The sequence below is a fragment of the Eptatretus burgeri genome, chromosome 11, assembly GCF_056783735.1.
Source record: "Eptatretus burgeri isolate ZD-2024b chromosome 11, Ebu_testis_v1, whole genome shotgun sequence".
NCBI classification, from domain to species: Eukaryota; Metazoa; Chordata; class Myxini; order Myxiniformes; family Myxinidae; genus Eptatretus; species Eptatretus burgeri.
Window position 1 is genome coordinate 69718879 of NC_140971.1, and position 27632 is coordinate 69746510.

The following is a 27632-nucleotide window of genomic DNA, read 5'->3' on the forward strand; positions in this document are numbered from 1 at the left end:
ATGAAACCAGAGCCTGCGGTTCACGGCGATGCGCCGCCCGAGCGGCTCCCCGTCCGGCGTGCCTCGCCCCGGCCCCGCCCGAGCGGCTCCCCGTCCGGCGTGCCTCGGCCTCGCGCCGCCCGAGCGGCTCCCCATCCGGCGTGCCTCGGCCCCGGCCCCGCCCGAGTGGCTCCCCGTCCGGCGTCCCTCGGCTTCGCCCCGCGCCGCCCGAGCGGCTCCCCGTCCGGCGTGCCTCGGCTTCGCCCCGCGCCGCCCGAGTGGCTCCCCGTCCGGCGTGCCTCGCCCCGGCCCCGCCCGAGTGGCTCCCCGTCCGGCGTGCCTCGCCCCGGCCCCGCCCGAGCGGCTCCCCGTCCGGCGTGCCTCGGCTTCGCCCCGCCCGAGCGGCTCCCCGTCCGGCGTGCCTCGGCTTCGCCCCGCCCGAGCGGCTCCCCGTCCGGCGTGCCTCGGCTTCGCCTCCTCCCGAGCGGCTCCCCGTCCGGCGTGCCTCGGCCCCGGCCACGCGCCGCCCGAGCGGCTCCCCGTCCGGCGCGCCCCGGCCCCGCCCTTCGCTGGTGTTCCGGACTCGGTGCCGTTTCCTTCCTGATCGTTGGTAAACTTCGAGCTCGGTTTCTCGTTTGTAACGTGAAAGGTGAGCTCGAGGCGTCGGCTGTCGAAGTGCGCTCTGAATGATTCTGTGATGAGTTTGTTTAACGATGTTTTAATGTATGAATAGGGAATTCTAATTGCATCGTAATTCTGACAGTTTGAGTTGAGTGATAGGAATGATGTTTGTAATATATGATGATGGTAGAACGATTGTAATATGGTCAGTACAGTGGTTACCGTTGTAATAAGCCTGGTTACAGTGGTTACCATTCTAAGGCCGGTTCTTACCTTACCATTCTAAAGCTGGTTACATTGAGGCTGGTTGCAGTGGTTACCATTCTAAGGGTGGTTACAATGCTGGCCACTGCATTGAGGCTGGTTACAGTGGTTACCATTCTAAAGCTGGTTACAATGCTGGCCACTCCATTGAGGCTGGTTACAGTGGTTACCATTCTAAGGCTGGTTACAATGCTGGCCACTGTATTGAGGCCGGTTGTAGTGGTTGTCATTGTAATAAGGGGAGTCACAGTGGTTACCATTCTAAGGCTAGTTACAATTTTGGCCACTCCATTGAGGCTGGTTACAGTGGTTACCATTCTAAGGCTAGTTACAATGTTGGCCACTCCATTGAGGCTGGTTACAGTAATTACCATTCTAGGGCTAGTTACAATGTTGGCCACTCCATTGAGGCTGGTTACAGTGGTTACCATTCTAAGGCTAGTTACAATGTTGGCCACTCCATTGAGGCTGGTTACAGTGGTTACCATTCTAAGGCTAGTTACAATGCTGGCCACTCCATTGAGGCTAGTTACGATGTTGGCCACTTAGTGTGTATATGTATATATATATATATATATATATATATATATATATATATATATATATATATATATATATATATATATATATATATATATATATATATATATATATATACCGGTTGTAGTGGTTACCATTCTAAGGCTAGTTACAATGCTGGCCACTCCATTGAGGCTAGTTACGATGTTGGCCACTTAGTGTATATATATACCGGTTGTAGTGGTTACAATGCTGGCCACTCCATTGAGGCTGGTTACAGTGGTTACCATTCTAAGGCTGGTTACAATGATGGCCACTGTATTGAGGCCGGTTGTAGTGGTTATCATTGTAATAAGGGGAGTCACAATGGTTACCATTCTCAGGCTAGTTACAATGTTGGCCACTTGGTATATATATTTATAATTATATGTATATATATATATATATATATATATATATATATATATATATATATATATATATATATATATATATTGGCCGGTTGTAGTGGTTACCATTATAATAAGGCTGATCGCAGTGGTTATGGTGTTTTTGATGGGAATGTTTGAAAGGAGCTGATTTTGCGACACGGCTCCTGATTCTCATCCATAATTGTTCTGACTCGGTTCTGTTGCTCGTTCTGCTCGACCAACGTCTGTCTGGTTTTGTTCCTGAATAAAAAGGAAATAACCTGCATTGGAGAGGGTAGTTGTAACACTAACAGGGTCATATCTGCTTCATGACGTCCCACTGTGCCAGTAGCCATGTTATTTTCTACTTTCCGTGCTGAGTGAGCGACAATAGGACCAGAATGCGCCTAATCGGCCCCATTCGCCGCAGACACGTCTCCGTTTCCATGTTTGTCCCGAAGCCGTCGTGCTCGGTGCGGGCGTTTCCCGCATTCTTGCCGCTCATGCCCATATTAAGGCATTTAGTTTCTCTGTGACGTCACAAGACGCGCTCTCGTGCACGGTGCGACACATTCATCATTTTGTACCACGACGGCTGCACGTAGAGGCGAACTGAGTTTATTGTCTCTGTCCGAGATGGATGGGATCGCGTGAATCCATGTCCAAATGTGGTTAAACGCTTGCTGCGCTTGCTAGGGCACTGCGGTACTTGAACTGTAACTAATCGATCTCCATCCGTTGCATGCATTCCATACCGTGTTACCATCGCTTCGTTAACACCGCGCTGAGCGGGGCACATCGATCGATAATTATATGAACTTGTTCATTGGCGTCCGAGCAGATAACCAACTCGTTCGTGAAAAGCACAAGATTCCTGAACACTTGACTTGCATCTCTCGCTGTTCATGCTGTCGTCCATAATTGATTTGAGCAGCAGATTGAGCACAGAGATGATCATATTCAAATGTCCGATGCTTGTGTCGAGCCACTCAAGCCACTGGTATCAAGAAATACAAATGATACTGAATGCTACTGTTCAGTATCGTTTGGATTTATTGATACCAGGCATGCTGAAGATCGATAATGGAAAAGATGTTACAAAAGCAGATCAGATGTAACTAGCAGTTTTTGAATGATGGTTTCGAGAATAAAGCCCCTTTGTACATTTTCTAATCCCTTTGTTAACAAGGTAATCATACGCATGCCTTGGTATCAAGGACTATTGTAAAATTCCCATTTTTGATTGGCTTGAGACATGCATGGCACATGGGTTTAAATGCTCTGCCATGACGTGGTTTCTGTACATGTGTGTGTCATGATGATAATGTCTTTATATTGGACTCGGGGGGGGGGGGGGGGTGACTGACTATCTTGTAAAATAAATCACCTTATCATCATTTCGTGGATAGCACGTGGCTGCTGGGAGCGCCGTTGTGCCTCTGATGTAGCGCCTCCTGTTGGTTGGGGCAGTAACTTTTAATTTTCCCATGGTCGCCTACTCTTCGTGAAGGACCCAGCGGGATCTTTAACGTCCACCAAATTATGTTGGAAGACGAGGCGCCAGTTAACGTCCATCCATCCGAGGGATGGCACGCAAATTCCCTCTCCCTGCACGTGAAAAACCACCGGGTAATAGCTGGATCGAGGTTCGAACCCAGACTCGACAATGATAACCACTGTAACCAGTCCTTCTAAATGAATCTGTTATCCTACCAGTCATACGATGAGTTGAGAGAAAAATCTCACAATGCTCCAGTTAACATTCCTTGGTGCGTGTGTTACCCCTTGGCCTTGTGTTGGGATAAAATGGACTCGTGCTGATCTCGAGTGTGGAAGAGGTGGAAGATTTAGACATGATGAGGGAACCTGAGTGGGTTAAGCAGGCAAGGAATTGATTTTGTCATCTACATGTTGGTAAGATTAAATTTTATTTCTGTAGGAAACGAGGAGTGGGTGATGCTCATTCAAGGCAGAAGAAGGGCACTCGGTAGATCACATACCACCACCACATAATATCTGATCCACGAGAACATATCGGGCCCAATACAGTTTTTGAAATATCATGCTATACAGGACTATGTCGTTTTTGGCCCGATCTCTCAATGGTGACGAATCACTTTATAAATTAAATAACTCTTGTATTCAGATCTTCACCAAAATTAAATCAATTCTTCTTTGTCGCACACCCAACCGTCCTGTCCACTATGTTTCGTCCGAATCCGTTCACAACTTTTTCAGATATCCTGTACACAAACAAACAAACAAACAAACAGAAAGGGGTGAAAACATAACCTCCTTCACCTTCGGTGGCGGAGGTAAATATACATAGCTGTGGTTATCATAAGATACAAATATCAAATTGACACCCCTTTTATATTTCTCCTGGACACTACATTACATTTTCAATTTGGTATTGATGACCATGTTCCGTGGCATTCTACTTTTAAGCGGTGGAGCTGCTTCAATACTTGGTATGTCCCATCCGTCTGTCTGTCCGTAAAAAAAAATTAAGAAGAGCCTTTCTAACCCACCATGTTTAGCTTGAATGGGTTCTAAAGGGTAATTCTAGGGGGTTCTAAAGGGTTTTGTTTGTTTCTTGGCTTTGCCCATTTCATATTTAAAATGGCAAACTGAACCTCTCCCTTTGGACATGGGTGCGATTTTTGTTTGTTTGCTTTAAATCTATCAACATGCTAAAAAATGTTAATTGGTTCAGTGAGAGCTAATTTAGCTTGGATCATGTCACTTGTTTAGGCCAAAAAAAAAGTCTTGGGTTTCCGGTAACTTAGCCCTCACTGAATGGACCAGGAGTTTTCCGTGGGGGTTGAGGGGAGGAGAGGGTCAGTGTGTGTTTAAATGGAAGATGTGTATGTAGAGGTAGTGATTTTCCATTTCCAACAAAACTTGAATTCTATTTCATGTTGTCAATGGAAAAAGAAGCATTTATTTGTGTATTTTTTATTTTTTGTATACCTTGTGGAGGCTCGTATGAGAGCTAACACACAATGCACAGCAAGGGGGCATGAAACAAGAGGGGCGGGAGTGGGAAGGACAAAACAGTGGGGAACAGAGACATTGGGAGATCTGTGGAAGGGAGAGGGATGGGGCAGGGAACACGGGGAATACAACATGGACATAAGAGGGACTTTCAGGAAGGAAAGCAGGGAATTTGAAGGAGGTGGGCTTGGGTGGATTATCGGGGGTACAAAAGATTGAGGATTTGGATGGGGGGTGATAGGTGGTGGTGAACAGCTGTTTTGAAGGCCTGGAGGAAAGAATGGGATTGAATAGAGTGAGGGAGTTTATTCCAAAGATAGGAAAAAGGAGGAATGAAAGAGTGAAGGTGAGCAGTGATTCGTGATTTTGGTAGTTTTACCAGAAGGGGGTTGTTGGCGGACCTTATGCGCCCTGCGAAAATGTGGTGGGGACAAATCGCAGAGAGAGCGGGGGGGGGAGGCTGGAGAGGAGACGGTAGAAGACAGAAAGACCACCGACCAACCTGCGGTGAGAGAGTGAGAGGTCCAAAGATTCAGCTTCATCGGGGTAGATGCCATTGATCCGAAATGCCTTGGTTTCCACAGCGTGAAGCCGAGAAAGATAAGAGGCAGGAGCAGCAGCCAGAGGGGAGAGCAGTACTCCATCAGGCTGCGGACGAAAGCTTTGTAAGTGGTCAGGAGCTCAGGTGGGCCGAGGAAGGACTTTGCACGGCGGAGGATTCCCAGTCGGCGACTGGCTTTGGAAGCGAGGTTTGAAATGTGGCTTTCCCAGGAAAGGTCATAGCAGATAGTGAGACCCAGAAGCTTGAAAGAAAGGACTTCTTCCAGAGGATTGTTAAGGAAGTGGATGGGGGAAGGGGGGTTCGAAACGGTCCTTTCAGAGAGACATGGTGAGAGTGTGAGATTTGTCCGGATTGAAAGACATGTTCCACGTGTTGGACTAGTTTGTGATTTTACCCAGATCTGCAGTGAGCAAAGAAACTGCTGCTTGCCGGTCTGAGGGATGACAGATGGTATGGCAGAGTGTGGAGTCATCAGCAAAGAGATAAAGAGGATTTTCCAGAGTCGGAGAGATCATTGATGAAAACCAGAAAAAGAACGGCCCAGAATGCTACCTTGAGGAACTCCAGCCTGGACAGGAAGGGGGGATGAAAGAACTCCATTTTGGTCCACACGTTGACTGTGACAGGAGAGGAAGTCTGCGAACCATGAGTGGAGATGGCCTTGGATACCATAGGAAGAGAGTTTGGTCAGCACGGCAGTGTTCCAGGCCGTGTCAAAAGCACGCGATATGGGTCTGATTTCATGTCCGGAATCTGATTTCATGTATTCAAAACAAGCGAGGAAATCCAACAGGTGTAAGACATTCAGCCCATCATGCCTGCACGAACACCACACTAACCTATCTTCACAAGATCCAAGGAGGAAAATGCAAAAAAATGTTTTGTTTGTTTGTTGTTGTTGTTTTTTTTTTGGGGGGGGGTGTTTGTTTGTTTCTTTTGTTGTTTTTTGAGGTTTTTATTTTTATTTTTTCTTTCTTTTCTTCCCCTCAGGGGAGGGGGCATTGGCTTAGTTAAAAACACACGTCAACCACACAACACCCCTTGACAAGACCCCCACCAACAGCAATCCGTACCCACGCACACAATCACCCATCAATACTCAAACTACCTAAAAGTCCTGTCAACATCCCTATACCCCTCTATCTCCATAACTTCCGAGTACCTATCTAATTCTAATTTAAACTTATATCTACTTTTTCTGCGACCACTTCCTTTCTGGAGAGGCCGTTCCATGCATTAACTACTCTCTGAGTAAAAGTCCCCTGCCTTGCTACCGTCTTAACTCTCCTCTCTTTTACTCTCAAGCTATGGCCCCTGGTCCTATTGTTACGAATTTGGAAGCCTTGTGCACACAGACAGACAGCCGTCCCCGTAGCTTAGTTATTTCGATAAGTGTGTGTTTCTAGTTCGGGCCCCCTACTTGTGTCTAATGGGAGTTACATACATGCGCTGTGAAGTTATTTTGATAGTTAGGATTTTTATAACAACAATAACTACAACGATACCTGCCTTCGCTTCCTCCCACCATCCTACACCGACGCCATTGCCTACGTGCGTGTCAGCACATACGTGGGCAGAGTTCACGAGGACCTGACGTCGCTCTCGCCCAATTAGGGAGATGCGGGCGAGTTCCCTGACGGTCGACCAATAGACACAGGCCACGCAAGAGGAACCGCGCCCGAGAAGACGACAAAGGAACAGAGAACAAACAATCTGCGCCCCGCTTCTCGAGCGCGTGTTCTGGTTCTCCGTTAGATCTTGGCCCCAGTCTGATCTCGTCTCGTCGCTGGCGCCGCTCTGATCTCGTCTTGTCACATGCCGGAGGAGCGTGCGGGAGCCCGACGCTGTCCACCGTACCCGGCGCTCGCAGCGGCAATGAGTTGCGGGTTCGAGTCACGCCGACGCAGGACGTCGAAGACCTCGAGGTCCATCTTTCTTTTTGGGTATTTGTGTGTGCGTGTGTGTGTCTGGGGCCCTGTCTATAAGTAGAAACTGCTAAGTGCTTTTGCCGTACATTATTTGCATTTCTTCTTATAGTCGGATAACTCTGCTCCTTGCATGCTCCCCTCTTCCCCCCTATTATAAATAAATCCCGTTAAATGTTTCAGCTCGTTTTTGTGTTTTTCATTGGTTTAGCACGGTGCGTGGTGTGAAATTTGGAAGCGGAAAATTGGGCATTTGGACTGACGGATCTCGGTAACCATCCGCTCGGGTTACACACGGTTTGAGCACGCTAACAGCTCGTACCGCTCGAGCTCCGCCGAGGGTGAATTTCCCCGGTAGTTTGGATGACGTGGGTATTTAGGTAAATTGAAATTGGCAATTGACCCTATCCCACGCGGTCAACCTATTGGCGATCTTCGGTCCGATAAGGGACCCGTTGGCTCCGGAGTTATCCGGGGTGACGACCTATAAACTCCGGGTGTTCGGTGGAGCGGACTCTACTGCTCCACCTAGCGGTCGTGCTCGTCGCCGATACCCGGCCCACAACACTATCACTGTGTACTCTGTTGAATAATTCATCTGTATTTATTTTATCGATACCTTTCATTATCTTAAACATCTCTATCATATATCCTCGTAACCACCTCCTTTCTAGTGTATAACGCCCTGTCTCCTTCAGCCGCTCCTCATGGCTAAGTCTGGAGCTGACAAGCCACGGATAATTCCGTGGACAGATGGGTTGCTAAGCAATCACCGACACCAGTTGGAGCTCACTCAAACTGCCGTGTTACCTACTGGTGGTTTGGTTTCCTTAACTAGAGGACCATGTTCTCGACTCCACATCCTGTCTGCACAACTGCGACAGTCACATCGACTCCACAACTGCGACAGTCACATGCATACAAAGAAAACGAAACAGGAGAGACAATACAACCTTGTGGTGCACCTATACCCAAAATCCTGACATGTGATACCATATTATTACACATCACCCGTTGTGGTCTATCTGGAAGAAAACTGAATTGATCTTGAAAGCCAAGGTGTGACATCTAGTTTCAGTAACCTGTCAGTTAATGTGTGTGATACAATGGCATTGAAGGTACTTGAGAAAGCAATAAATACTCTTCTTTCGAAAGACTTGGGAGTGTATATATGATTTGGAGGAAACAAGCTCCTCAACACCACCATTACTCTGATATGCAAATTGTGGTTCGTTAAACAAGCCAACTTGACTACTCAAACACTTCAACCATATCCTTTCAAAACACTTAATCACATTAGATGTCAAGGCTACCGGACGATAGCCGTTCAACTCACTTGGTTTATTACCTCTGCCACTGAAAGTGAAGGAGGTTATGTTTTCACCCCTTTCTGTCTTTGTTTGTTCGTGTGCAGGATATCTCAAAAAGTTGTGGACAGGTTGGGTGTGTGACAAGGACGAACTAATTCGATTTTGGTGAAGATCCGGATCCAGATCCGACGACGAGAATTTTTAAAGTGATTCTTCACCATTGAGAGATGGGGCCAAAAACTATAGTGCTGTATAGCATGATATTTCAAAAATGTATTGGGCCCGATATGTTCTTGTGGATCAAGCATTGCGTGGCGAAGGTATGCGCTCTACCGAGTACCCTTCAAGTTCGGATATGTTTTAACTTTATAAAGGATGACAGAATCGACAAAAAAGTTGATGTACTCAGAGATAACTGTCACCTTCGCATCTTATCTACCGACTCAGATGAATTCATGAATACAATACAATACAATCTGCAATCAAAACATGCTCGCAGCTCCTCAATGGAATCCGTGCTCCAAGCACATCGTTCCTGGGTAACCGATTTGCACCTTTTCAGTTTCTGCTTCTAAGTTGGAAACTTAGAAGTTTCCAACTTAGAAGTGTTATCTAAAATAATGTTATTGTGTTCGGAGTTTCTCAGCTGAGGACAAGCCTTTGATTTAATGCACACGACGAATGTTGGAGGAGTATGAATCCAGCGTTGCATCATTCCTTGTATGTTGCTGTATATGTTGATCAAATGTTGGCAATAGTGTCCAGTCTGCACTGATTAAGATCTACTGAGATAATGTTGGCTGAATCAGGTGAGAAAGCCTCAAGATGATGCACCCTGGAAATGATGAGTTCACTTGCTGTTGTTGCATTGGCTTGTGGTGGAATGTAGATGACCAGTAACAAAAATCTGATTTAGTTCCCTTGGTAAATAAAAGGATCGAAGCCTAACAACAAGCAATTCCTAATCTGGCGCGCACACCTTGTCCTTCACTGACCAGTTATAACACCATCGAGAGTTGATGTACATACGACATACACCGGACCAACACCACCTCCATGGGATATCCCAGAAGCCTCTGTTCTATCTCCTCTCACAATTGGATGATTCTCCAGATCCATTGCATGATCCAGTATTCCAGAATGGAGCCAGGTCTCCGTGAAACATAGGGGGCACGCGTCTCTGTACTTGTGTACGAACTGCATACTTGCATGTAGTTCGTCCATTTTGTTTTGTAGTGAACAAACATTTCCCATAACGATCGTTTTGCAATGGAAATTTGAATCCCTGCTTCCTGACGTGCTGACGAAGACTACCTTTCTTGCCCCTTTTCCTCACAAAAGACACAGAGCTTAGAATGCAATGTATTGACAAGTAGAGAAGGACAGTGGCCCACAGGTCACTTGCACTCATTTTCAGATGCATGTTGTAACAGGGGTCATGTCATGCTTCGGAAAGGAATATTTCGCTGGCTATAACATTTGCAATCACTTGGGAGCATAACATCAAATTTGCTCATTTGAAATTAGACTTCAGGGTCATTATAAGGGCCACCCAATCCTTTCACGTGGATCACGTATATTGGTTGTAGATGACAACATACACGTGATGGGCCTAATAGGCTTTATCTTTTCTGTTTCTTTGTTATACAAAAATCACTTGTTCATTTTGATTCCATTATTATGGTGGGAGTGGTGATTTAATGCACAGATTACACTTTTTAATTTTTGACCTTTCTTTGTTTTTGGTCTTTTCTCATCCAGGAAACAGACAACAATGGCAAGCCGCAAGGCAAGGACCAAGGTAGCGAAGAAGCGCCCTCAGCGTGCCACTTCCAATGTGTTTGCGATGTTTGATCAGTCCCAGATACAGGAGTTCAAGGAAGCTTTCAACATGATCGATCAGAACCGTGACGGCTTTATTGACAAGGAAGACCTCCATGACATGCTTGCCTCCATGGGTAAGGAAAATTATGATGTTTATGTGGACAAAGAGGACTTGTACTTTCTTATTTTATATACAAAGTTGGGTCTCATGGAAGAGCTGGATGGAACACACAACAGAATAGAACACAGTGAAAAGTGGGGAAACACATCATCAGTGAGACAGAAACAGACAGAGGGATACCTGGAGGAAGAAAGAAAGTACAGGGAGGGAGATAAGGGGGTATACACTGGGTGAAAAAGCTGGATACAAGCTCAAACACAGCAAGAAGGGGGCTGAAGGAACTGGAAGAGAAAACTCGAGATGAATCAAGAAAATGGAAACCAGTAAAGGGAAAGCGAAGAAAACACAAGAACTTTGAAAGGAAGGAGAGGGTAGTTAATGGCAGCAGAAAAGATCATGGGGATGCATGGAGAATGAGGTGAGGAGGTACAAAGCCATCTTGAAGCCCTGTCCGGAAGGTTGAGATTGAACAGATCAAGGAAGTTGGTTCCACAGGTGAGAGAAATAAACAAATGAGTGGAGGCGAGCAGTGGGTATGGATTTTGTAAGTTTCACCGGAGGTGATTTACTGGCAAAACATGTGCACCCTGGAGAAACCTTGGAGGTGAGGGACAGAACATGGAAAGGGCAGAGGGAGGAAGGTCACCAACAATTCAAAGAAGGTGGTGGAAAACAGAGAGGGCACCAACATGCCTGCAATGTGGGAATAACAGGCCCAGAGGTTCAGCTTTGTCCCAGGAGAGTAAAATAATTTTTAAGGCCTTGGTTTCCATAGCATCAAGACATGAAGGTTGTGAGGCAGGGGTGCCATCCTAAAGGGGAGAACAGTACTCCATTGCGCTGTGGAGGAAGGCCTTGTGGGTTGTTAGAATTTCGGATTTTCCGAGGAAAGACTTGGCACAACAGGGTGTCCAGTCAGCAGCTGGCTTTCGAGGCCAACTCTAATGTATGGTTTGCCCAAGAGAGATTATGGCTGATCGTGAGGCCAGAAAGTTTGAGGTTTGAACATCTTCAAGCAGTTTGTCAAGGAAATTGATGGGAGGGTTTGCCAGATAGGCCTTTTGGAGAGACAGAGTGAGAGTGGTAGATATACCAGGATTGAATGACATAGTCTAAGTCTAAGTGTTAGACCAGCTCCTGATTCAATCAAGGTTTGAAGAGAGGGAGGAGGGCTGCTACCTACCTCTCTGAAGGATGAGGGATGTTTCCAAAAAGGGTGTAGTTGTCAGTGAAAAGATGGGAGTATTTTCCAGAAAATCAGAAAAATCGTTTATGAAGATGAGGAATAGGACTGGGCCCAATACACGACCTTGGGGGACTCCAACCTCGACAAGGAAAGGAGGTGAGAGGATCCTGTTGAGAACCACATGCTTACTGTGAGAGTGGAGGAAGTTAGCAAGTAATGAGAGGAGGTGTTTCTATGGCTCTACTTCGCGTGGACACACACTTATTGCAGTCTTTTTGGAATGACTTGAGATTGACTTTGGTCGGATTTGCGTTCCATGAGGAGAAGGCAAGTTGTTTGAAGGCAACTTCCTCACCGCAGGATTTGGTTAAGGCCTTTTCTGTCAACGGACATCTAATCTGCCAACACCTTCATCGATTATGCAATTTGTTCTTGGTTCTTTGTAGTACTGAGCCATCCTAAAGGTTGTATGGATTTGTCCAGATTTATGGTCAATGTGTGCAATTTGTTGTAAGGTGTGAACCCATCATTATTAATTAGAATGAACTTGAAGGATTTATATGTTATTGGCATCAACAGGTAAGAACCCGACGGATGAGTACCTCGAAGCGATGATGAACGAGGCTCCAGGTCCAATAAACTTCACGATGTTCCTGACTATGTTTGGAGAGAAGCTCAATGGCACCGACCCTGAGGATGTGATTCGAAATGCCTTTGCCTGCTTCGATGAGGAAGGAACTGGTTGGAATCTTAACCTTTTGATAATCTCTAACCTCCTCCTTTTTCCTACCACTATTGCCTGTTTTTATCTTTGTCTTTTTGTTTGACCTTCCGTGTTGGTCCCACAGGCTATATCGGTGAGGACTACCTCCGCGAGCTGCTCACCACCATGGGAGACAGGTTTTCTGAGGAAGAGGTTGACGAGTTGTTTCGCGAAGCCCCCATCGATAAGAAGAGCAATTTCAACTATGTGGAGTTCACTCGCATCCTCAAGCATGGCGCCAAGGACGATCAGTGATGCTGCTTCTTGCTCCGTCCCACCACTAGTATCGCTGTCACTTTCCTGGGCTTGCTCTGCAATCGGGACAAACTCCCATTCCACCATTATCTTGTGGTTAAATGAATGACCAAATATTGACCATTTATTCCGATGTTCACACAACTTTCAAATTATTCCTTTTTTTTTTTAATTTCTATTTTTTTTCATTCCACGATCCGGTCAAAATTGCAGATTATTTTTTCTCGTTATGTGTTTGAGTATCGTCATAATTTTCTTAAATTCCCTATTACATAACCAAACAGCATCTATCTATATATTAACATTCGCACGTGTGGCAGACCTATAAATTTTGTCATTCTTGAGTGTGTAATATGTATATGATCCAAAGGCCAGAAACTGCAAATACATTGCACCTCCCAAAAAGTCTTAACTGTATCACGGATACCAACCACGGTTTTGCTTCCGACCGCTCTTGCCTATACTGTAGTGTATGTCGGAGGAAACAAATAAAGTTTTGTTACAGCCTTCATCACTGTTTGCTGGATATTTGGAAGGGGACGGTTTGGGTGATGGTGGACATTATGGTGCAGAGTCAACGCACTTACCTTTGAGCTACATCGTTTGAGTTTGAGTCTGATATTGACGGGTATAGGTGCAGGTATGAGAGTGCAACGGTCATCGTGAAATATTTCCAAGATTCATGTAAAGTACTATGTTCTGAATTCAGTCGTATCCTCACAAACTGGTGTGGTCTTGTGTTCTCCTCTTCCATGTGTATTTCTCCTGTTAAGTTAGATAGGGTCTTTCTTTTTTCCTGCAGTTTTTTTGCCCAAAACACAGTGTTCTGCCCAATTGTTTTAACTTCTAATTATACTAATCAAACTTTTTTTCTCCCTGAAACTGCATCACTGCAATCATTGTCTTTCTTTCTAATGGATATTTCTGATTCATTGTTATATTCACCAGCGGGCACCCATATCGGCCCACCGAACACGGATGGCCGCTTCGTGTCCAGGGAGTTAAAGAAACGTAAAATTGTGAAGGATAGCACTGCGATCAATATAATAATCACAAGGTGAGGAAAGCTTGGGATAAAGACACCGCACCGTAATCACCAATATTGTAATCACAGTTGAGAAGTGAGGTAAAACAAGGTGAGGAAAGCATGTGATTTGCCACACCACTGAGATGGACAGTTTACTTATGCTGATAGAACTGATAATAAAATAGACACCTATAATGATACTGAGAAAAACTCACACCCAATTGGTTAGTGCTGCGACCAATCGACGAGTGAATACTGCTGACATATCTACAGCCATACAAGCTGTATTTATGATAATGGAGTAGATTACTCAAAGCTTTCAAGTTTGCTGATGTCTTTTTCAGTATAATCAGTGGACAGGATAGCCGAGAGGTATGCACACTTGCCTGAATTGTCGATATTGAGTTAAATCCCGACCAACTATTAATGGAGGGGCCAAGTCGGAGTGGCAACCAGTCCAGGATTGTGCTCAATAGCCAAGGAGACTGCTTAGGCAGCACCAACGCTCTGCACAGAGTATGATCCCAATGGATGGATGGACATCAAAGCCGGTGCACTGGGAAAAAAAAATAACAATCGTCGGACAACATCCATAAATGAAAAAAAAATAATGCAGATGAGCGATCCGAGACAATGGGGAAATGTGTAAGCATACCCTGCTAGTATATGTAGTCATTATCCACATCATTCAAAGCTGCATCAAAATTTTTCATTGTGACATCTTGTAAATTTGTGTACACTTGGGTGATATAGATCGCAGCAAATTACTTGTATACTGTTGTAGAGATAATTTAATTGTTGAAAATTAAAGAGATTATCAAGGGTCAATTTACATGTTCTGAAATCACTGTTGAGAAACCTAAATGTGGAGTGCACCACAATTTTCTGTTTTCCGATTCAAACCTGTGAACATGTACATGTACTTCATTTTCAATGTAGGTAGTGATAACAAAAATACACGAATACATGTACTGTATTTTGTATTAGCACTTACACGTGTAAATCCAATGAGGTAACAGAAAGGAGGAGTACATTGTTATTGGTGAGCATGTGTTTGTCTTTGAAGGTATTCCAGAGCTGGAGCAATTCAAACACAACATAATATTATGAACTAGAAGGGCACTCGGAAGAGCACATACCTCCGCCACGTAATGCCCGATCCATGAGAACATATCGGGCCCAATACATTTTTGAAATATCATGTTATATAGTACTGCATCATTTTTTGCCCTATCTCTCAATGGTGAAGATCACTTAAAAAATTTAATAACTGTATCTGGATCCGGATCTTCACCACAATCATATCAGTTTGTCGTGGTTACACACAACGTATCCACCAAGTTTCATCCGAATCCGTCCACAACGTTTTGAGATATCCTACGATATATCAGTTTAGCGCTATCTCTCAATGGTAGTGGGGCAACTTAGCATAACAATTGTGCATTTTGTGAGGAAAACACCAAATTTGGCACACTGGTAGCCTATCATATTGTTGTGGTTACCAAATTCGCAAACCACCATTCAGGTCCCTTAGGTGAGGTATCTCGGTAAGTGCATGTGTAGTTAGGCCCAAACCCGTTGTCTAGTGGGAATACATGTCATTTATGCGTGCTGCGACTCTTCAGTATAGCCGTTTTTCTTTTGCTATCTTTATTTTGGACCAACCGCCATGATTACCACCACAACCACAACATCAACCACCAACCACAAACGCCGCTTCACCACAACCGCCACGACCTTCCCGTCACACCTCGCAACCGTAGCATCGCCACCATTCTTGCCCCGCTGTGGGTACCGGTGTTGGACTCGTGCAGAGCGCGTGTCGAACAGCGTGTACAAAATCACGGATTTTGTGCTTCAAAAACGGATCAAAAACGACACACGCCCACTTTTTGCCGTCCAATCGGTGAGCGAGGGGCGATTTGGCCCCGCCTCCAGGACGATCGATATATGCAAAAGAAAACAGTTAGCAGGGAGCCAGGCTGCCCACATGCAGTCTCTGGCTCAAAACAATGCAGGTGACAGGGAACGTGGCTGGCTGCTCACACGCAGTCCAAGGCCTTCCCTTTTGAACTGAACGCAGTGAACCACAACGGTGCATGGGCTGCACAAACGCAGTCTCCGTGCCAGCTCAAGTGGCACACGCAATGAACACAACGAATGGATGCATGAACACAAACACGGTGCACGGGCCGCCACTGCAGGCCCATGTTGTAGCTGCCAACAGGGCAGTTCTTGCAGCTTGCAAACTGTTGCCTTGCGGATCCTGGCGCACATGGAAATGAACAGGGGGGGGCAAAGCAAAAATTGAACGGGGCTGGTGAACATGGGCAGTGGGCATGGCATGGCAAAGGTGATCAGGCAAACACAGCCCGCAGAAGAAGGCCGCTGCAGGCAAACACAGCCCGCAGATGAACTGGCCGGCACAGGCCTTGAAGTACCACAGCTGCAGATGAAGCTGGCCAGCCTTTGCCGTTCCGTGGAGGTTGGTGGAGGGAGTGCGGTGGTGCTGGCCACTTGGAAGGCGGGCTCGGACCTACCTACTTGTCTCCCTCCCACCTATCGCCTTTGCCTGTCACTGTACATACCCACTCCCTTAATTTGTCAAACCCCAATTTAGCCCCAACTTTTTTTTTTTTTTTTTTTTCCTTCCCCACTATAAATCGTCCCCTAACCCCCTTTATCGTCCTTGTTCGGCTAACCTATCCTGTCACCTAGCCTACTCCCAACCCCTACGTTCCCTTCCCGGAGGGGAACAAGGGAGAGCTAACGTCCTGTGTCGAGGCCCAATGAAGCCTCAGAATGGCCTCCCCAGAGTCGGAGAGTCCAGAGGCGGAGAGGCGGCAGCGGCGAAGGACAGACGAGGGGGTGCTCGCGTCGGTGCCGGGAGCTGCACGCCCGAGGGAGGCCGGCAGCGCGACCTGGCCGAGGTGGAGACGCACACCAGGGATAATAAAGATCCTCTATACCCCGAGCATCAGCAACCCCCTCCTGTTTCCCCCCCGCGCTGAGATAGTGCGACCAAGGGGGCCCCTCTCCCACCCCCTGCCAGACACTGTCCGCGAGGCCCGCGGAGTGAGGCGCCATCGCCGCTCCGCGTCTCATCACCAGACGGGTAGGCGCGACCCGGTCTCGGCCTCAGGCCCGCCTCATCCTTGAGGGTATTCTTTCCTTGGTTTTGGGTATGTGTTGTCTCTCCTCTATTTTTTCTGTCTGTGAAGTAGAATTGTATAAGTGTTGCCGTGTGCTCGGTAGTCGGTATTAGCTCTGCATTGTTTTCGCTTTTATATTTGCTTTTTGTGTAAATGGAATTGTGTTTTCTTTTTTTTGTGTGCTTTTGGTGGAATTGAATATGTGTGTTTCCCGTATGCCGCGAATAAATGTGCTTTATTATTGAACTGTTCTCCCGCTTCTCTTCGTCTTTTCCTCCACTGAATCCCCATCTTGCTTCACGTAAAGGGTTGGTAGTGGGCTGAATACGCCCGATAATTAATCGAACCGTCGAGGTCGACGATAACACCGCTCGGTTATTCTGATAGTACGGAACGGGTCGCTTAAGTGGCCCGTGTCCGAAGTCGACCTGCGGCGAGGTGCGATCGCCCGGTCTACCCTCCGCGTGGGATAGGGTTGCTCGCCAAATTCGACCTACCTAAGTACCCACGCGGAGGGTAGACCAGGCGATCGCACCTCGCCGCAGGTCGACTTCGGACACGGGCCACTTAAGCGACCCGTTCCGTACTATCGGGATAACCGAGCGGTGTTATCGTCGACCTCGACGGTTCGATTAATTATCGGGCGTATTCAGCCCACTACCAACCCTTTACGTGAAGCAAGATGAGGATTCAATGAAGGAAATGACGAAGCGAAGCGGGAAACAGTTCAACACAAAGCACATTTATTCGCGACGAACGGAAAGCACAAATATTCAATTCCACCAAAAGCACACAGAAAAGAAAAACACAATGCAATTTACACAAAAAGCAAATGCGACAATGCAGATCTAATACCGATTACACGAGCACACGGCAACACTTATACAATTTTACTTCACAGACGGCGCCGACAACACATACCCAAAACCAAGGAAAAGAATACCCTCAAGGATGAGGCGGGCCTGAGGCCGAGACCGGGTCGGGCCTACCCGTCTGGTGGGCGACGTGCCGCGATTCGAGTTACGTGGCCGTCAGCACGCCGGCGGGTGCGAAATCCGCAACAATATTATGATCCATAAATTTGCATATATCGATCGCCCTCCAACGCCCTGGGGGCGGGGCCAATTCGCCCTTCGCTCACCGATTGGACGGCAAAAAGTGGGCGTGTGTCGTTTTTGATCCGTTTTTGAAGCACAAAATCCGTGATTTTGTACACGCTGTTCGGCGCGCGCCCTGCACGAGTCCAACACCGGTACCCACAAGCGGCGCAAGAACGGTGGCGATGCGACGGTTGCGAGGTGTGACGTGAAGGTCGTGGCGGTTGTGGTGAAGCGGTGGTTGGTGGTGGTCGGTGGTGGTAACAATGGCGGTTGGTCCAAAATAAAGATAGTAAAAGAAAAACGGCTATCCTGAAGAGTCGCAGCACGCATAAATGACATGTATTCCCACTAGACAACGGGTTTGGGCCTAACTACACATGTACTTACCGAGATACCTCACCTAAGGGACCTGAATGGTGGTTTGCGAATTTGGTAACCACAACAATATGATAGGCTACCAGTCTGCCAAATTCGGTGCTTTCCTCACAAAATGCACAATTGTTATGCTATATTTAGCTAAGTTGCCCCACTATGGTGAAGAATCACGAAAAAAATTATCAGATCCGGATTCGGATCTTCACCAAAATTGAATCAACTCTTCCTTGTCAAACACCCAACATGTCCACCAAGTTTCATCCGAATCCGTCCACAGTTTTTTGAGATATCGTGCTATATATCGTTTTTGGCGCTTTCTCTCAATGGTGAAGAATCACTTTTAAAATTCTAGTAGTCGGAACAAAAAGGAAAAGACAGCATTGCTGATGGAGATATCAGTACCCAGCGATTTTGGCTTAAATAATGGAGAAATCAAGAAAATGACCAAATATCAGGACCTCAAAAAAGAGATCAAGAGATCTTGGGAGCTGAAGAGAATCAAAATTACACGATCAGTGATAATTGGAGCAACAGGAATAATAATAAAGAACTTCACTGAGATTTTAAAAAGCATCCTTGGGAATATTACCACAAACGAACTACAACTGGAGGTAGTCTGGATTCGGTGATGATCCTCAAAAGAGCTCTCCAAACGAAACCCTGAGAACAACAAAGTTGAACAGCTTGGTCCATGAACTGTGATCCCTTACCAAAGCAGAGGTGGATACTTTGAGTCCTGGGAGGACTTCGTTCCATCTTAACACCGCAAATGGAGATAACGAGCAACGACACACACACACACACACACACACACACACACACACACACACACACACACACACACACACACACACACACACACACACACACACACACACACACACACACACCTCATACATTTAAATAGTAGAAGATACAATCCATCCTGCTCCAGATCTGTGTCCAGACAGCTGTTAAAATTTTGATTGTCTCCTTCCCAACTACCTTGAAGAGGTATGTTGGAAGTTCGTCGGCACCTGGTGTTCGTGAAAACAACGCCGCCACGAGGTTGATGCGAGGCTTGTCAGAGGCTGTTTGAGACGCTGACCAATTGCAGTTGGTGTTTTATAGACATTGAGAGCTTATTCCCCAATGTCACTCCGCACCATAACAGTCCATGGGGGTCAAATAGACTGTTACGAATTTGGAAGCCTTTTGCACACAGACAGTCAGCAGTCCCATAGTTCAGTTATCTCATTAAGTATATGTGGATAGTTAGAATCCCTCCCCTATGTCTAATGGGTTAATTTCATGTGTGTGCTGTGGGTTTCTTTTATAGTCAGGTTTTTTAACATCTTTAAATCTACCAACGCCAACAAAACCCTCACGTCACTCCTTCTCCCACTCTGCGGGTGAACAAGCGCTTCACCCGCCCAACTTTCACTTCACACTACGGTGCCATAACGCATGTGTTTCTGACCAGATGTAGGCGGAGCCCCCTGGTCTCGGAGCTCTGACTGCCCCATCAAAGAAGAATGTCCCCTGTCGACACTGGAGAGGACAACAGGGCCTCTCTTAGGGGAGGAGCACCGACACGCCCCTCCTCCAATCGAGGGTGGCCACCACGACACCCGAAAACGCCCCGTACAATTTGGAGGCGAGTTACCTGAGAGCGGATCCTTCCACCCCGCACGGGGGAGGGATAAGAAGGATCGCGAGCTGTATCCAGGGGGTTCCTTGGTTCCTTGGAGGTCGTTCCTTGCTTCTGGTCTGCTGGGCTCTCCTGGCCGTCTGTCATCGTTCGTGGCTGGCCGGGTCGTTCGTAGGATCCTAGCTGCGCTCGTTGCATTTCGGTTCGCGGGTTCGACTTCCACCGTGGTGGGTTGTGTTGGAGCGCTCGAGCTGGGGATCCCCGTTCCCTTCTACGGACTCCGAGCTACACAAGTGCGGGTCGGTAAAACCGCACGAGGCGGCCAGGTACCCGATTAAACTCTATCCCCCAGCTTGCCTATCCTCCGTGGCTGGAGGGTCCGAATAAAGGCCAGTTGGTGCCATTTCTGTTTGGGTGTGTGTGTGTGTGTCTGTGGAGAGTCCCATAAGTAGAACTGCATAAGTGCCTTGCTGATTGTACATTGCATTTTAGTCGATTTAACCCTGCTCTGTGTCTCCCTCCCTCATTATTATTTGTAAAATAAATCCTCTTGTTAAATGTACCAGCTCGTTTTCTGTGCTTTCTGTCATTGGCCTAGCATGGTTCGGGTTTGAGTAATAGTGAGGCCGATTGTGCCGTACATTGTTATTTGGACCGGCGCGGCTTTGGTAATTCCCACTCGGTTAAGCCGGATCCGAGTCGGTAACAGCGATTCTGTTCGGACAAAGCCGGCCAAGGGTGTGGCTTCCCCGGTAGCTAGACCGCACGGCTAATTAGGTAAATTGGAATCAGACAAAAAGACCCTAACCACGTGGTTTAAATATTGGCGTCCACGGTCCATTATGCGACCCGTCGACTTCGGAGTTATCTGGAGTAACGACCTTCAATTCCCGGTGTTCGGAGGGGAGACGGCCCAACTGCTCCATCTGGCAGTCGTTCCTCACCCCCAAACCCAGCAATACAATAATTGGTGTCAGGAGTGTAGATACGGACCCTCCGCCTATATTGAGAAATTTACAGGGTTCGGCACCACAATTGGTGTCAGGCGTGGGACGAGAACGCATCCGCCTCCACAAAGAAATTCACAGGATTTGGATCAGGGGTGCGCGGAGCAAACCCCCCCCCACCCCCCCTCCGTTCCCTCCAAATTAAGAGCGTTTAAATTATTCTCAACACGAATCATGGCGGGCCAAGACGGGCTGGAGCAGGTGGGTTTAGACCTAAGCTTAGGGGATTCCATGGTCCAGGACGACATCTTCATGCAATAAGATGCTCCCCCCCCCCCCCCGCGATTGGACCCAGAGATCGTAATGGGAGCGGGAGGGGCGGCGTATGGCGCCTTCCCCTCCGTCAAATTTCCCCCCTCCCCCCGACCCCTGGCGGATCCGTGCCCGACCGAGGCGAATCGGCTTCGTCAGGATCATTTGAGATGGGCTGGTTCCTGGAAATGATGAGAAACATGATGAATGCGAATGCGCAAGCACTGAAAAGGGATTTACAAAAACAAATGGATGCGAATGCGTGAAGAATGGATGCAAACATGCAAGAACTGAGGGAGGATTTGCATGACAAAATAGATGCGAGCGCACGAAACATGAGGGGTGAAATGCTGAGCCTGGGGTTAAACCTGCAGGCGAGTTTGGAGGAGGTGAAATGCAGAGCATGGGGTTAAACCTGCAGGCGAGTCTGGAGGAGGTGAAATGCAGAGCGTGGACTGGAAAATGGCGCCTGCACGTGGAGGAACGACCGAGTCAGGGGGGAGTGTAACGGTTGTTCGGACCGCGGTGGAAACGGGCAAGGTCGAGGGGACGAGCGACGCCGTAATAATTGGGGGAGAGACCGGTAAACTCGAGCAGGGGATGACAGAAATAGTAACAGGGACACAAGGGGAGACGCAGGATTTAGAAATAATGATGGAGACGCAGAAATCAAAAGAGGGGGACAAATTGCACGAAACTAAAGTAAAAGAGGAGCACACACGAGTGGAGCTGGTAGGGGACATTGGGGTTGAGCTTGGGGAATGTGACGAGACCCAATGCGATGGTCAGACTGACCTCCCACAGGAACGAGGAGAGACGGTATGCTCCCTCGAGGCAGGCCGTGACGAGGTGAGGAAGGCCGTGACGAGGTGAGGCCGTGACGAGGTGAGGCCGTGACGAGGTGAGGTCGGTGAGGCCGTGACGAGCTGAGGCCGGTGAGGCCGTGCAAAATCCGTTCCGTGTTTTGCGAACGGCCCAGGCGCGCATGTTTTCGTGATCGGGAGCCGGCGTTAAAACGTTCCGCGCTTGGTCCAAGACACCAGCGCGGACGGATAAAATGGCGACGAAGTGAATGGTGTGAATTTGGAAAGCACGTGACCCCATGTGATCACGTGTTCGGAGGCCGACGTGCTGCAGGCCGCGAGTGCTGTTCGCGGAGCGAGTCCCGATGGCGACGCCGCCGGGTCCGTGTGTGGTGAGCCTCGCAGGGTCGGTGTGTGTGGTGAGCCTCGCAGGGTCGGTGTGTGTGGTGAGCCTCGCAGGGTCGGTGTGTGGTGAGCCTCGCAGGGTCGGTGTGTGTGGTGAGCCTCGCAGGGTCGGTGTGTGTGGTGAGCCTCGCAGGGCCCGTGTGTGGTGAGCCTCGCAGGGTCGGTGTGTGTGGTGAGCCTCGCAGGGCCCGTGTGTGTGGTGAGCCTCGCAGGGCCCGTGTGTGTGGTGAGCCTCGCAGGGCCCGTGTGTGTGGTGAGCCTCGCAGGGTCGGTGTGTGTGGTGAGCCTCGCAGGGCCCGTGTGTGTGGTGATCCTCGCAGGGTCGGTGTGTGTGGTGAGCCTCGCAGGGTCGGTGTGTGTGGTGAGCCTCGCAGGGTCGGTGTGTGTGGTGAGCCTCGCAGGGTCGGTGTGTGTGGTGAGCCTCGCAGGGCCCGTGTGTGTGGTGAGCCTCGCAGGGCCCGTGTGTGTGGTGAGCCTCGCAGGGCCCGTGTGTGTGGTGAGCCTCGCAGGGCCCGTGTGTGTGGTGAGCCTCGCAGGGCCCGTGTGTGTGGTGAGCCTCGCAGGGCCCGTGTGTGTGGTGAGCCTCGCAGGGCCCGTGTGTGTGGTGAGCCTCGCAGGGCCCGTGTGTGTGGTGAGCCTCGCAGGGCCCGTGTGTGTGGTGAGCCTCGCAGGGCCCGTGTGTGTGGTGAGCCTCGCAGGGCCCGTGTGTGTGGTGAGCCTCGCAGGGCCCGTGTGTGTGGTGAGCCTCGCAGGGCCCGTGTGTATGGTGAGCCTCGCAGGGTTGGTGTGTGTGGTGAGCCTCGCAGGGCCCGTGTGTGTTAGTGGAGTCAATGTGGAATGCATGGAGCGAATGTGGAATGCATGGAGCGAATGTGGAATGCATGGAGCGAATGAATAATTGGGGTGAGGAGTGAATCCCACCCAAGGGAACCCAGGGTCAGTGTAATGCTAGTTAAATTTACCAAAAGGAGGTCGTTTTGTTGGTGTTGGAAGAAGGCACGATACCTCTTTTAAGGGTGCAGGAGTTCATTGACCGGCTGAGAGCGTGGCTATGGAAAGATGAGTACTGAGTGGAGGGCACCCCGGGCACGGAGAAGTCGGCCAGAGTAGGCCATGGGTCCAAGCGACCGGGATAGAGAAATGGGCACGGGCGACCCTCGGAATGGTACCTGGAGCACCAAAATGCCACGTGGGCATATACAGGGGAGTAGCGAGGAAGGGCACTCCCCGCTTTCATACGGAGCAGGTAGGCTGGGAGACAGCCTCGGCTGCCCGGGGGTGCCGTAGTTAAAGTTCGGCAGACGGGAATCCCTGCCAAGTCAGCTACGCTGCCCAGCCACGAAATTGTGCAAAAGCACGAGAGAAAATTTGCGGGCCAGGCCCAAATTAATGACGAACACCAACACAGGCGACGGGAATCATGGTTTCTCGAACAAATAGTTTAAAGAGACAGGCGTGTTGAAAAGCCCCGGGGACAGCTTAAAGTTTAATAAAGGATAGGACAGATAGGAAATGTGTACCCCTTCACACCATCCACCCCTTCGCTCTCCGTCGGCTGTTGGATCCACCTTGGAAAGATTGCTGAAATCTGTGGAGGCTATTCTGAGGCTCCATTGGGCCTCGAGACAGATCCACCTGTCTCTTCCTTATTCCCCTCAAGAAGGATCTTAGGGGTTGGGAGAAGGCAGGTAGGATAGGTTAGCTGGACAAGGACAGTAGGAGGGTTAGGGACACTTGGAATTATAAAAGAAAGAAAAAGGAAAAAAAAGGGGGAAGTCTAAATTTTGTTGTTGCAAACTAAGGGAGTGGGTATGGACAAAGACGGGCAAAGGCGATAAGTTGGGGGGAGACAGTAGGGTAGGTCCGAGCCCGTTTTCGGAGCGGCCGGCACCACCGCACTCCCTCCAGAACCTCACGGACCAGACCAGAGGCCAGCAAGCTTCATATGCCGGCCTGTTTGTGCTGCATCTGCTGCTCCGCATTCGCATTGCCATGCATCGTTTGCCTGCCTTTGCCTTGACCCCATGCCTGCCTCGCCCTTGTTTGCATTTCCCCCATGTCAACCATCTCCAACATGTGCGCTCGGACCATCTCCTCAAGTTTTGCAAAGATTGTCCTGCGGGCAGCCACACCACAGGGACTGCATTTGACCTGCAAAATGATTGGCTTTGCTGTGCCTTTTTCCCACAGTTCACAGGTCCTGGGCCATGGTTCGTGTAAATAGTAGGAAATGTATATAATCTTTAAAACCCCACCTGTTTGTTTGTGTTAGCGCCGGCAATATTATTTAAGTTGTCTGAGTGAGTCTGTTAGTTTAGTTACGCAGCACACTAGGTTATTTATTTTTGGGACATGTATACAAATGTCACACTCAGGGATCCATAGGTAAAATGTACTCGGGGGGGGGGGGGTTGGGGGGGGAAAAACCGACACCTACATGGCACACGAAAATTGACAACTCGGGACGAGTCTATAAAAAGGGGACGGGGGTCGTGTTATGAATTTGGAAGCGTTTTGCACAGACAGACAGTCAGCAGTCCCATAGTTCAGTTATCTCGTTAAGTATATGTGGATAGTTGGCATCCCTCCCCTATGTCTAATGGGATAATTTCATGTGTGTGCTGCGGGTTTCTTTTATAGTCAGGTTTTTTACATCTTTAAATCTACCAACGCCAACAAAACCCTCACGTCACTCCTCCCACTCTGCGGGAAAAAAAGCTCTTCACCCACCCAGCTTTCACTTCAAACCACGGCGCCATAACACACGTGTTTCTGACTACGGACGTGGGCGGAGCCCCCTTGCCTCGGAGCTCTGACTCCACCCCATCAAAGAAGAAGCTGTTATTGGCTAAATATTGAAGAAGAAGCTAAATGTTGGCGCCATTTATGTTTGGGTGTGTGTGTCTGTCTGTGGCCAGTCCTATAAGTAGAACTGCATCAGTGCCTTGCTGATTGTACATTACATTTTAGTCGGTTTAACCCTGCTCTGTGTCTCCCTCCCTGATTATTATTTGTAAAATAAACCCTGTTGTTAAATGTACCAGCTCGTTTTCTGTGCTTTCTCTCATTGGCCGAGCATGGTTTGGGTTTGAGTTATAGTGAGGCCTATTGTGCCGTAGATTGTTATTTAGACCAGCACGGCTTTGGTAATTCCCGCTCGGTTACACCGGATCCGAGTCGGTAACAGCGATTCGGTTCGGGAAAAGCCGGCCAAGGGTGTGGCTTCTCCGGTAGCTCGACCACACGGCTAATTAGGTAAATTGGAATCAGACAAAAAGACCCTCACCAGTGCGGTCAAAATATTGGCGTCCAAGGTCCATTCAGCGACCCGTCGACTTCGGAGTTATCCGGAGTGACGACATTCAATTCCGGGTGTTCGGAGGGGAGACGGCCCAACTGCTCCATCTGGCGGTCATTCCTCACCCCCGAACCCGGCACTACAACAATACTCATTTGATTTCTTAATTTATGTGCATTCGACCTTCGCACCACATTGAATTATTTATTTACTTATTTGTATAAACGTTTCCATCTCAACGAAGGACCTATTTATTTGTATAAGAATTTAAATGTGAAATCGATACATTTCATTGATTTGATCCCAGTTTAACATCCACTTCGATGAACGGTATCAGACGCAAACACAAGTACACGAACAAACAAATATACAAACACAAACACAAAGAAAGAAAGAAGCCACGAACAGAGAGAGAAGCCGGAAAACAAAAACAACACGTACAGCTCGGGCTGTGTTCCATTACTAAGTGGCTTGTGCAGCGCTCGCCGTGCCAGCCGTTCCTCATCAACCGTTGCGACGGAGTGCTTGCTTAGCAAGCACTCTAAAAACTGCTTGGTAATGGACTCCCCTTGATTACCTTCGCATTCTGCGAAAGGTTATGTATTGGTCGCTGTGTATTTATTACTTACGAAATCTAAAGATTTCGTAAGTATATTGATGCCTTCCATTTCTGTTTGTTTGTTAGTTTGTAGGCACGATAACTCGAGAACGGAAGAAGCTACCAATGTCAAATTACACCACGTGATTCAGGAGGGTGATGGCTCGTGCTGATTAGATTTTGGTCAAAATCGGTCAAAGGTCAAGGTCACAGCAAGGTCAAATATTCGATTTTTGATGGTTTGGTACAGAATCATCTTAGAAACTTCTGGTTTGCGTCCGCTATGTTCTCTCGAGACAGCTTTTATAAGACAAGGTCAGTGGTCAAGTTGACGATTTCGTAAGTACCAGTCTATGACTGCTTGTTTATTTATTTGTGTGTGTGTGTGTGTGTGTGTGTGTGTGTGTGTGTGTGTGTGTGTGTGTGTGTGTGTGTGTGTGTGTGTGTGTGTGTGCGTGTGTGTGTGTGTGTGTGTGTGTGTGTGTTATTCGCATAACTCAGAAAGTATTAAACCAAATGGCTTGAAATTTGGTGGGATGATGGGTTATTATCCAAGGAATATTTGATTAGATTTTGGGAGCGATCGGGTCAAAGGTCAAGGTCACGGAAAGGTCAAATTCGTATTTTTACCATAGCGCGGTCAATTTTGATCTAATTGGCATGCAACCGATGCCAAAATGTTCAGAATTCATTGCCAAATCTTGTGATGGGCGACATGACACAATTACGTCATTACCCTTGTTAGCAGTTGGGGGTCAAAGGTCAGTGGGGTCACGACCTTTCAAAATATGCGGTTTTTGTCATAGCACGGTCAAATCAAAACCGATTTGCATGAAACCAACACCAAAATGTTCACTGTTGTGTTCCCCCCACTCTCATGCCAAGAACAAAAAAGTAGCGGAGGCGAAGGTATGCGCTCTACCGAGTGCCCATTCTAGTTTGATCATGGAACACTCTCCCCTTGATTCCAGTACGCTTTGCAAAGCAGTGCTATGTACCCGACGACGAAACCATATAAGTTCCCAAGACCCAGAATGGTGCTTCGAGCAAGAGAGCTCCACACAAAGTGATTGCTCTTTTCCTTTTCAGGGCTTTATATCGTCGGGAGAACAAAGGGCACGTCACGTGACTGATTGTTCGATTGCTTGGCACGTGATCCAGTGGTCACAACATCCCTGCTGATTGCGACATCACAACAGATCGTGTGCTTGAGAAGCAAAATGCGAATTATGACGTCATTGCAGATCTG

General features: G+C 48.1%; 3 protein-coding genes across 4 annotated transcripts in view; 2 read left to right on the forward strand and 1 right to left on the reverse strand.

Moving 5' to 3' along the window:
* Positions 1 to 27632, reverse strand: part of MTRF1L (mitochondrial translation release factor 1 like) — a 180202-nt gene that overhangs the window by 15486 nt on the left and 137084 nt on the right. The window contains exon 8 of one of the 2 annotated variants that reach the window (XR_015049440.1): positions 14146 to 14319. Coding sequence is in view for 1 of the 2 variants with exons in the window: in XM_085846847.1 (XP_085702973.1) it covers positions 14233 to 14319 (87 nt within the window). In the remaining variant the exon portion in view is untranslated. Of the gene's footprint in view, positions 1 to 13884; positions 14320 to 27632 lie in introns of those variants that run through there. The other variant, XM_085846847.1, reaches the window with a different exon arrangement.
* LOC147017320 (myosin regulatory light chain 2, smooth muscle minor isoform) lies at positions 402 to 13247 on the forward strand. Its single transcript, XM_085846855.1, has 4 exons — positions 402 to 628; positions 10349 to 10545; positions 12298 to 12459; positions 12567 to 13247. The coding sequence occupies exons 2-4, from the start codon at positions 10362 to 10364 to the stop codon at positions 12734 to 12736; spliced, it is 516 nt and encodes a 171-aa protein (XP_085702981.1). The 5' UTR covers positions 402 to 628; positions 10349 to 10361; the 3' UTR covers positions 12737 to 13247.
* Positions 22433 to 27632, forward strand: part of LOC147017321 (uncharacterized) — an 87149-nt gene continuing 81949 nt past the window's right edge. Inside the window, exon 1 of the mRNA XM_085846840.1 lies at positions 22433 to 22474. Coding sequence (XP_085702966.1) covers positions 22448 to 22474 — 27 coding nt within the window. The 5' untranslated portion in view covers positions 22433 to 22447. The remainder of the gene's footprint in view (positions 22475 to 27632) is intronic.